Consider the following 11,854-nt stretch of genomic DNA (forward strand, 5'->3'; position numbering starts at 1 on the left):
GAAATAGACGGAATCGCCATTCTCTCCATAATCTACGATCCCGTATACGTATACTCCACCTGAAATCCATACCACTTCAGATTCGTGGGGTGATGCTTTTAAAGAAATCATCCAGAAGTTGTGTTCTTGACCGATGTTCTCCGCTCTCATCGACCGACCGGACCCCGACCTTAGTTCTAAAAAAGGAGTTGTTGGACTTACCGTATCACACCTCTTCAAGGGTAGCTACGGAAAACACAAGTGCTTATAAAATCAGTGATACATCAGCTGTGCAATTGCAGGTAAACAAGCGGTTACCATTTTCAGTTTTTGCTCCTACAGGTTGGTTTTGTGTTTGTGCAGTAAAATGTAAGATCGCTACGCTTATGTATTGGTGTTGTTTCTGCGCTGCGTTACGTAACAACGCATCATATGTACGTTGCAACGTTTCAGTGCAGCACAGATATAGATATAAGAATATACCTCTTTTATTTTGACGTGAACCTAGTAGAAAAATTGTCAAAATTGATAATTTCACCAACAGATATAATTGAGAGAACGATTTTTTTCTCTTTTTTTCCTATTTAAAATGAGTGAAACTTCCATAGCATCAGTGAGAAGTAATGTGATTTACGAATCGATACGTATTTATTTCGTTGTCGCTTAAACAATTGACTATTGTTCAGGTTAAATGACTTCATCTCAAAATAATAACAGTAAGTCCTTTTTAGCTCCATGTCTTTCTCGTAAATAAATATTTATCCTAATCGGAAATAAAAAAAGAAACTAATCATTGGATTTCCAGAGAAACGACAACCATATTCTTTTGCATGGTTTAGACATGGTGAGATGTATTCCTTTCTGATTTTTTTTTTATTTTATCGAAAAAAAATCACTGATATTGTTTTAAAGCGTTGGCTGTCCGAAAAGAGTACCTTTTGTACACAAAATCTATCTCATAAGCACGCAAATCTAATGATTCTGTGCTACAGAAAATGTTGGTATCAATTGAATCCCACATCAAAACATTGCAAAAGTTTTTAGAGTTGACGAGCGCGTGTTGTAGGAGAGAGAAATTTCAAATTTTTTGGAATTTTCAGGCAAAAAAAAAATGCATGAAAAGGTGTACTGTACCAAACATGTGGAATCTATAGTTCGGTTGTTTCCTAACCACCAGTGAGCGCAGATAACGTGCATGGATTTGCTTTTCACACGTGAGATCAGCTCTGAGATCCTAATTCCAAAGGGATTCACTTCATCTCGAAAAGAAAAATATCGAATATTTTTTACTATGCTCCTCCCCTTTTAATGACGTCACAGCGATCAATAGTGAAAAATTTCCCTGAGATTCTCTTTTCTTAAAGAAGAATAGGTTTTCCCAGAGATGTCATAGACAGAGGTTTACCGTCAACCATCACCGCCACAAATAAATTAAAAATAAATAAAAGTAAGGAAAAAAAGAAAAGAAGAAGAAAAGAATTTAAAAAGTAAAGATAAACAATAAATAAAAGTATAAATAAAAGTTCTTTCATCACACCCTTCCCCTGCTCTTCTGTACGAGTTCATGTTCAGGATGCTGCGTTCCCACAACGTCCGTCGTATGGATGATCGTCGTTCTCTTTATATTCGCTATGATAACTGTTGTTTTTTGTTGCCTGGCTATGTTCGTTGTAAGATGGGTAAGTGTCAAATGGATTGTGTAATACTTAAAGACAGAACCTCATGAAATTGACTACGTTGGAATCTCTCCAGGAAAGAATTGAATTTTGGATGTAGATTACGAGTGTGGGCTTGATCAGGCTCAATTCTCTTTAATTCACCTGGAAAAAGGGCGTGGGAATTGGCCTCACTGACCATTTCTTCCTACGAGACGCGTAGGAACGCGCCACCATTTTACACGCGCCATTCTTCTCAGCAGCCTATTCATTGTCTCTGTCTTCATTGTCTCTCTGGATCCCGAAGGTATCTAACTGATTTCCGTTCGCTCGCGAGACACGGCGCGTGAGCAGTTCTGATGCGTTCTAATGTGCATCGTAGGAGTAAAATCGTCGGTGAGGCGTTTCTCACGCGGCTTTTAGGACGGCTAAGAGGAGAAGTCGATCCGACCGGCAGTCACAGCCGTATTTGTGAATGATACCCGAACTCGTATCCTTTCTTGATGAGATCCCGAAATCGTCAATTTAAATTCTATGGCGCCTTTAAGAGGTACCGACGATGACGTAATGATATAATAAATGTTATTAAGATGTATAAACGACGTATACGAAAGAAATCTGAAAGTTTACGAACACGATATACAAAAGAGGATAACGTACGAAGGGAATTGGAAATGAGACTGAAAGAAATCGCTTTACGACGTGAGTGCCGTCGCGTCTTTGTGCGATTTGCTGCCATATTGGTCGATTTATATGATATTTATATTTGTTGATTATTTGTGTTTATTTATGATTATTTATATTTATTTATATTACATTTGTCGATTTTGATTTATATCGATCGATCGTTTCACGTATGTTGATGCAGCGAGTCCTAGGCGTTGATCGCTCCCAAAATAGGAGAAGATCAAAATCTCCAATAATTGTTTTCTTTAGTAGAGCCGTACACGAGGTTGTTATAGTCCTTTATTCGTGGCTAACGTTTCGGCAATATCGCCTTCTTCAGAGCCTGAAAGGGGTGAAATCGAACGTGACTAATCCGATCAAACGCCTTATCCGCCCAACAAAGAAAGTCCTACGTTAACCGTTGGGTCTCATAGCAATCCGTGAAAGAAAACATCGTACCTTAGCATCAGCTGACTATCCTGCCACTGCTAGATACCTGATGTGAGGTGACTAGCGCAATCAAATATCAGCCTTAAATAAGGCGCGAGTTCCCGCGTAATGGAAAGGCATTCCTCCTTGCGATTCATTTTTGGACTCTTGGAGTGGATCCAAAAAGCCTCCAGAGCCTTGCGCGCCGCAATGCTAGGTTCGCGCGCCAAAATCGTGATCTTAACTTCAAAATCTTCTCCGTTATGACGCCGCACCCTGTGACCACCCAATGCAGTGGAGTCACATGATTTCCTTTGCCGTCCAGGTGTTCTTTGATTCGAATACATAGTGGTCTAGCTGTTTCTCCTATGTATTCGTCACCACACTGTACACAGCAAATCATATAAACAACACATGAACTTATGCAATCACCCTCGTTGTTATCCGGGCATATTTTACACTCCGGTGTCGTGCAAATACGATCATATAGGCGATTACGAATGAGTATTTGCTTAAGGTTACTAGGGGGGAGCTCCACGATGGTGACAGATTCTTCAAGTTTAGCTTCAAAATCAAAATCTCCGTTATTGCGACCCACTGAAGGGAGGATTTTTTAGGATATTTTCCGAGTGTTTTTTCCTGTATCACAGCTTCTTATCTGCAATCCTGACAATTATAATGCTAAGGATCCTATTTCTATAAAAATAATAATAAATGAAGACAAATGGGACAATTTTGTCGAACACAGGAATCTGCAAAAAAAAATAGAAGGAATCTAGAAAAAAAGAACCACGGAAAGCGTGCAACCACCTAGATTAGTCCAAAGATCAAGGATTTTTGTATTTTCTCTATTACCTTCTTCTTTTTTTCTCTTTTCCTTATATTTATTTTATTACTTATTTTGATTTGTTACTACTTATTTTATTAGTTTTTAGAAATGAGAACTTCCGTAGGCACGAAAGAAAAAGTAAAACACCTGAAATTTTTCCACTAAACTAAGGTTTTCAGCAATCCAAACTCGCCATTTTCATCCATGCGGAGATCCAGGACACGGTCCTCCAGTAGCGGATGCGCAACGACCGGTGAATATTTTTCCAAAGAGAATCAGAGAATCATTTCATTTCATTTTTATTTCAAGTAATTCTTTTTTTTTCAGAGTAGTTCTGAAGGATACGCAGAAAATGTTCCTCCAAAACAAGTTCCCAGATCAGATGCGCGTGAAATTCAGGCTGGTGGTTCAGTTCCAGAATTTACTACGTACGTAAAAGATGAGAATTTACAATTATTCTACAACAAATTACTTCTAGAACATGTGGAGTGTTTATTTTTAGTGACGATCTCAGAAAACGTGGTCTATTCACCGGATCAACACCGTTAACCAGCACTCAACAAGCACTAGTACCTGATAGTTCTGGACATGGTAGTACAACTGGGCAAAGTAGTAGTGAAAAATTAGGAACATATCCTAAATGTGTGAAAGATCATGTAGAAACAAGCACTACACATCCAACAATTTCCACTAGCACAGCAACAACAACTAAGGGATCGTCCACGGTGAGTTTTCGAGACGACAACGACGATCGTTTTTGCAAGCTTTCCAAATATCTGTTTGGGACCACGTTTAGTTGGTGGAAGAAGTCCAAATAGATCCATTTGACGTAGCCACCACAGTTCATACTGTTGCCAAAAATTATCGAGGTCGAATGGATCGCTCACCGACACCACCAACACCTGGATTTGTTCTTGTTTCGAGGAAACCTAAAAATAATGGTTGGTTCAGGATTATACAGGATTTTTTCTGGATTAGAGAAATTTAAAGGGGGATAAAGTCGGATCAAAACGATTTGAACCTCCTTGCAGTTACGTATGCAGCTCAAATTGACCCGGAGGACCGATCGGTTCGGGATGGGGATGGGGCCATCGCTGGCTGCATTCGGGTCCCACCTCGAACCCAACCGCTTGCTCTTTTGTTCCGTTTCAAGCGCAGCCGCTTACACAACTATACTGAATTATTAGTTATAGTTCGTTTATACCCGACTACAGCTCGCTTTTGCCAGAGATCTGCGATGCGACACAGTATGAAAAGGAGCCAGTGGAGTCCCGTCGGGAAAATTCGATTCTTTTTGTAGAATTGTGTAAGCGATTTCGTGCAAGGGAATGAGCGAAAATTTCGGCGCATATATTTATTACGAAAAAAAGAAATAATACAACAATCTACGCTTTTTTATATGAAACATTAGGTTTGAATATATTTCCGCAAAAATTGCAGTTGCACGAGTACAAGGGGCGTGACATTTGACCGTGTTCGATTGGCTGACATTGGTATTGATTGATTGATAAATTGATTGATTGGTAAATATGATACTATATATGCTATATTTTTAAACTATATATATTTCATATAAATCACAGTTGAACACGGTGTTTATTTTATTCATATTTATTTATTTTTCAAATTTTATTTCAACCGAAAAACATATGTTAGCCATGGGCGTGTGTGAGTTGCGGCGTAAGCGTCGCGGTCGTGGGTGAGCAAACATAAGTGCGGCCACCGCGACTATTCGTTGCTAATTTCTAACGATTCTTAGAGGGGCCGTATTTATTCGCCTTCTTCCAGAAAAAGAATGTACAAGCGATATTCTAGTGCCACCTGGCACTGCCAGTCGTACTTCGACCATGACAACTACTACCAAAACAACCAGCACTGTGAGTTAACGTTGTTCTGCTGCTTTTTGATGAGCCTCCTTCTTGCGGAGTCCTTTATTCCTTTACTTTACATCGAAATGTAGCCACTTTTTCTCCAAATATCATACCACCAAAAGTTGCTTTCACAATTTTCGCATATGAGAGACCTAAGGAATGGTTAGAAGGACACTAGTACTAAGAACAATGGTCTATTATAATTTTATAAAAGATCCTAAAAGGTACTGAGAAGGAAGAGGATCGACCTGGTTATAAGTCACCACGCATGTTTGCCCCGATAGCTGCACTCACCTTCTCTCCTTAACTTTTTCAGTCTCTCTTCCAAACCCATCAGAACAAGCGTCGCGGGAATCCGGAAAAATATAAGTGTTGTTAAGGCAAGAGGCACTTGGGGTAGAGGGGACTCAAGCAAGGCTGCTCTAATCGAACTGTACTTTTGAACGCAAAAATTGTTCTTAAGTAACATATGGATTTCCCATTTGAGAAGGCCATAGTTCGTCTTGGAGGTTCGGATCCACCCTAGTGCTCACCAAGCCTTTCATCCCTCCGGGATCAATAAATTGGTACCAGACATGTCTGGGCGATTAGAAACACTGGCTTGATGATCGGCTGGCCCCCGTAACTCATTGTTTAGGCTAGTTACATGTTCGTAAACCTCAAACGATTCTGATTTGAATTGAATGAGATAGTACGGGTCCCAAGCGGATTGATTAACGCCAGACACTTTATCCTTTATTCTTTATGGTTCCTTAGTCGATAGGTCACCACTGGAAGTGAATAACTGAGCCAGTCGATGTCCTAAAACTTAAGCGTTAGTCTTAGTGCATCTATGACATATAGACTAAACTACTAAGAGAAAGTAATGGAAAATAGAACAGGATCTACGGATGTTTTAACTTCACCAAACTTCCAAGCAGGCTTACTGAAAGTGAATGCTCATGTCATTTCAAACAGTACTTTCTAAGATAAGAAAATGGTGTAGAATGGATTTCCGGAATCTGTATTTGACGTGAAAGGCATCACCCCACAAATCTGAGGAGGTGCAAATTTCAGGTGGAGTATTCGTAGACGGGATGGGAGACTACGGAGAGGGAGGTGATTCCGTCCATTGCTAATTGCCGTAAAAAAACGGCCCGGAAGATGCGGCGCCGCACAAGACTGGCGCGCTCCAATCGAACCTCTTGTACAAAATGGTGCGCCAAAACGAATTAAGACGTATCTTCTGGGCCGTTTTTTACGGCAATTAGGAAGAAATGGACGGAGTTACCCCCCTCTCCGTAGTCTCCCATCCTGTATACGAATACTCCACCTGAAATCTGCACCACCTCAGATTGGTGGGGTGATGCCTTTAAGAAGGGTTTTTCTGCTCTAAGAACGATTTTTTTGCGCTCTCTGCAGTTGGAATACAGTTCGATTTGAGCAGTGTTGAGTATCCCCACCCTTTACCCCCACCACCCTTTGTCCATGCTGGCGCCTGTACCGCTAACTTGTTTTCTTCAGAGATTCCTAATTGATTGCTCTTAAGCGTTTTGAATTTCGAATACATTCATACTGCCTCCTGAATGTATTTCTACAAAACTTTTTACGTTAGCGGTGGAGTATTGGGGAGATCTGACATCGAATGCAAATTTTGAAAGCCACATACCACGAATACGGTGAGAGGTGGTGAGAGAATCCGCAGTTAAAGCTAGAGATGGGGTTGTAGGTTGCGTGATCCAGAGTGCTTCTACCCATCTCTCCCCAACTGTCGTATAAAAAAATGACATGGGAACTGTTTTAGTTCCTACGAAGTACGTTAGGATGCGCTTCTCTGTACACGTCTCAGTCCTATTCCTTGGTTTCACTTCAATAGGCTGGTATGGAGACCTCATTGATCCTCGGCCGTTCGCACGTGGATGCGGCGCGTGCGCAAGGTAGGCGCGTCGCAGCTGAAATCGTCGTAAAAAGGCGCCGTTCGCATGCCTTTTTCTAGGACGAATAGAGAGAGATGCGGAACCGCCCCGGATCCCCCAATCCACAACTTCAACTCTAGCTTTCTCTACGGATTCCCTCACCACATCAGATTCGTGCTATGCTGGCTTTAATAAACCTTAACGACAAAAAAGAAACGAAGACTAAAATCTAACGGAAAAAGATTTAGGGAGTGACATCAACAACAACGGGAACTACGCTTCCGTCGTCCACAACTAAAAAGAGGTTGCCTCAATTCTTTAAAATTTCTTTTTTTAGTTTTCCGTTTTTTTTCTACTTAATACTCCGTAACAAAACTTTCAGCATTCATCTCTACTTCACCGAGAAAACGACAAAATTCCAGATCAGCCAGTGAAACTGAAACAACTCCATGGGCTCTTCGCGAATGTGATACAGGGAAAAAACGTTGGAAATCACCACAAACGGGAGATGCCGTGAAAGTTATAGAGAGTAAGGGTTTTTTCTTTGAAAAATTAAAGAAAGCGTTCAAAGAAAGGATTAAAAAGTTTTTTGATTAAGTAACTCCAAGTCAAGCACCAACATGTTCCACATCATATTTCCCATATTGGACGGCACAGAAGACCGTATCGACAAGCGTTGAACCGGTTGGTGATGCTTATTTGCACATATAATTGACCATACTTATGTTCGTCCGAGTGACCTCAGCGCGCCCGCAGCGCGCATGCTCGGCTCAACGCGACCCCTTTTCTCCTCAGCTCTTCATAGTTGCTGATAGCTGTCCTCGTGCCGATACCGTGGTAATTATTATATTTCTCTGAATGCCTTATTTAAAAGCAGCGTATAACAAAATGAACTTGATGCTGAAACCTCGTAGAAAACGAAAAGTTTAAGGAATAGATTATGGAAACGAACGTGGCTTCGCTCATCTTCCCCTAATCGTCGTAAAACATCGGCGGTGAAGATGTGGCTCTTCCCTACGAAATCGACAGCAACGCGCCACCATCTCGCACGCGCCGCATCCACGCGCGAGCGGTCGAGGATCGATGAGGTCTCCTCACCTGCCTATTCATGTAAAACCAGTGTATAAGCTGCTGAGGGGACCGAAGCGTGTACACAGAAGAGTGTTCTAACGCATCTTGTAAGGAACAGAACAGTTTCTTCGTCATTTTTTTTACGACGATTAAAGCAAGTTGAGCGGGGTTACCGTCGTTTCCGTAATCTACAACCCTTATATCACATTTTCTCTGGGGTTTCCATAAAGGGTTTGGTGTTAATCAATCCGATTGGGATGCGCCACCACGTTTACTTCAATTCAGAATCCTCTGAAGTTTACGAACGTATAACTGGCCTATACAATGACTTGCGGTGGCTAGCCGATGTGTCAAGTCAGTGTTTTTATCCTCCCAGACAAGTCCGGTACAAATTTATCGACCCCGGAGGGATGACGAGCTTGGTGAGCACTAGGGCGGATTCGAACCTCCGATCGATCATGAAGGAAGCGGAGCCTCTTACAGATTGCGCTACACCAGCCCCAGGGGTTTCCGTGCCATGTCCATTTTGACAATAATTCGGGCCTTATACTCGATTGATTTCAAATCCTCATCGCTCGAGAATTTCAATAAACATTCATGTTTGAAAATCAACTATTCATACATTCGAATACTCAGTAGGAAAGCTCTGATACAAATAAATACGAAATCCGCAAGATTTATATCCATTTAGGAAATAAGCATGTTTAAAAATAACAACCAGTAAAAATAAAAGCCAGGATAACGGATAATTAAGTCGTTGCCATAGTTCTCAAAATGCAACGTAGTGCGGCGCGAGAAGTCGTGCGCTACGACGCTACTCCCAACTTGATGCGTGGGAGGCGCGCAAAATGACGCAGTGAACTTGCAAGCGGTAGGAGTGCGTAAGCACCTCCGATATCGTGCTTCTCACTCGCCGTTTACCTATTATTTGTCACATGGGGCAACTGTGGTGATTGTTTCTTCAATTTTTTTTTGCATCCCCTAAGGTCGATCGATCGATGTTTGTATCGATTAGTGCCACCATATCACAATTCTTCAGATGGAACGGTAATTCTAGTGAGAACTGTAGAGTGTAGTTCCATGGATACGTACGTGAATTAAGATCTTAATCATTTGACTGTAGTGAATTCATCTCGGAAAAAAATGCCCGGATTTTGCGATCACATCAGCTCGCGAGAACTGATCCTCGAACATTTCTCGCGCAACATTAAAATCCGCAAATGTGATACGTCTGGTTTTGCATTTGATGCAGATTGATCTCTTTGAAGCAATAAAAAATAAGAAGAAGGAATCATCTTATAAACCTATCGTTATTGATTCATTCTTTTATTTATTGTTTATTTTTTATTATTTATTTTATTGACATTTATTTTTATTGTTTTATTCATTTATTACTTACGTAAACCTCTAGAATGTGTCACCATCCGGACGAGCTCGTGGGACAAAAGTTGCGACATCGGAGACTAGTTCATGGATGCCGTATGGTACAAGCAGACAGATCAGGTAATATCGATTAATATTGATTATTGCGTATAACTAAGTTGTTTGTAAGAATATAAAGATTTGCAGTAGCCAGTTCACATCCACCACGTCTCCCAGAGATACTACGAGATGTTCTTCTCGTCCCGAATTTTCTCCTCGCCCACGCGATGTTTACGAACTTCGTCGAGAGCTGGATCGTTTACGTACTAATGAAATCTCACGAGGAATGAAGGTATCCTAGAAAATTGACGTCTTGATCAATTCCTATGATTTTCATCGATTTCCGAACAACTAGTTCAAATTCTAGGAATTGCTGGAAGAAGCACATAAATACCCATGGGAGTCTTCAAAACCACCATCCCTTCAAGTCTCAAGGTAAGAGCCTCGATCGATATTTGCTCGTTATTGATTTTCTCTTACTAATTTATCTATAGTGATCCGGTTCGATCTTCTCCACGTCATGACGAGGCGGTGTAAGTTTTATTTTTTTTCGCCGTCTACATGCATCAATATAGTCAATTTGAAGTGTAATTATACCTACCACACAGTTCCCGCCAGATTTATTGTCCTGTGAGCAGCAGCAACGCGTCGCGGCTGCGTCGCGTCTTGCCTCGGTGCTAGTCGTTTCTCAGCAGTCGCATTGATTAAAGGAGCATCTGCTTTGCATTTTTTAGGATTGACCTGCGAGAAAGTGAACTTGCTGGGAAAATTAAGTTTTCCGAGTTTTTCGGCAGAAACAATGGAGAAATGCTATAGATGATAATGTATCACACCGTAAAAATGCAACTTCCATTGAATTCCCTCTGATTTTTCGTGATCTGGACAATTTTGATCTACATTAGCGGGAAATATGAATGGATTCAATTGATAACCACAGGTTGCTCATATTTTTATCACTGGCATTGCTCTCGGATACCTCTAATTTTCTTCCTGACCCTCGTTGAGGTTGAGTGAGTAACAAATTTTCTGGGCTGGAATCGTATGCGGGACTAATCCTTGCTCGCTGCATTCTTCTTTCTTTTTCTGTCTTTTCACTATTTATTTACTTTTTACTTAGTCACTAATTTTATTTTATTTGTATTTGTTTGTATTTGTCCTTGCCACATTCGTTTGGCACAGCATAGAGCGTAGAAATGATAAGTAAATAAATAAAGACAAAGACAGACAAAGTGTGTTCCATTTTTTATCTTTCTGGTGCACCATTGGTGTATGTGAATAAATAAATAAATAAGTTTATGCGATTTTCTTAGCTCCACACCCGTACCGGCAGAACCTGCATCAACGTATCCGAGCACGTTTGCAGCGTTAAGAGCTGCGTTTCAAAGGAGTGGGGGTAAGCCATTCCTAGAAATTTTCCATCCTGTTTTCAATTAACAACATTTTTTCGGGGCAAGTTTCTCGAATATCGCTGCAGAAAACCAGTGAAAAAAACGGAATTTCAGGTACATCGATAGAGAGCCAAAGTGGGATAGGTGGCAATAATTGATCTATTAATGATCATTAATATTGATCTACTTAAGAGCAATGTGATCGTACGAAGGTATTTTCATAGTTTTATAGTGATCCTTCTATAACGTTTACTCGTACTCTTATCCTTTTATGTATTGTTGTATTAGAAATCGATGGAATAAATAGTATTTTTACTTTATTTTGATCGGATTGATTGATTTTAATCGTTTCGAAATCGATCAGCACTTGTTATGATCTACGATAGATTTGGTGATACTGGATCGTTTTCTTAGATTGTTCGAATCCCTTGTCTTCCTTGTCTCTACCTCTCTTCTTCCTTTTCTTCCTTTTCTCCTTTATTCATCTTTCTTAATCGATTTTAGAGAAAATCTTGTTCGGCCGATGTTTTTTGGCCTCAATGAACCTTGGATAACGTATGTGATCATTTTTTAGGCCGATCTTTCCTGAAAGAAAATTCCATAAATTGAGAAACACTGGGAAAAACTCATGAAATCCGGGGAATTAATT

General features: G+C 40.5%; 1 protein-coding gene across 1 annotated transcript; it reads left to right on the plus strand.

Moving 5' to 3' along the window:
- Window positions 1-670: 670 nt before the first annotated feature.
- Window positions 671-11,363, plus strand: RB195_008602 (uncharacterized protein; the record flags this gene model as incomplete). The annotated part of the gene is made up of 18 exons (XM_064195177.1): window positions 671-695; window positions 785-823; window positions 1,552-1,658; window positions 2,225-2,336; window positions 3,738-3,811; window positions 3,886-3,986; window positions 4,061-4,283; window positions 4,355-4,499; window positions 5,347-5,435; window positions 7,573-7,628; window positions 7,747-7,853; window positions 7,923-8,008; window positions 9,807-9,898; window positions 9,965-10,109; window positions 10,185-10,252; window positions 10,312-10,350; window positions 11,128-11,210; window positions 11,320-11,363. The coding sequence occupies 18 exons, from the start codon at window positions 671-673 to the stop codon at window positions 11,361-11,363; spliced, it is 1,635 nt and encodes a 544-aa protein (XP_064046322.1).
- Between the last annotated feature and the right edge of the window lie 491 nt (window positions 11,364-11,854).

The sequence above is a fragment of the Necator americanus genome, chromosome III (assembly GCF_031761385.1).
Source record: "Necator americanus strain Aroian chromosome III, whole genome shotgun sequence".
Taxonomy (NCBI): domain Eukaryota; kingdom Metazoa; phylum Nematoda; class Chromadorea; order Rhabditida; family Ancylostomatidae; genus Necator; species Necator americanus.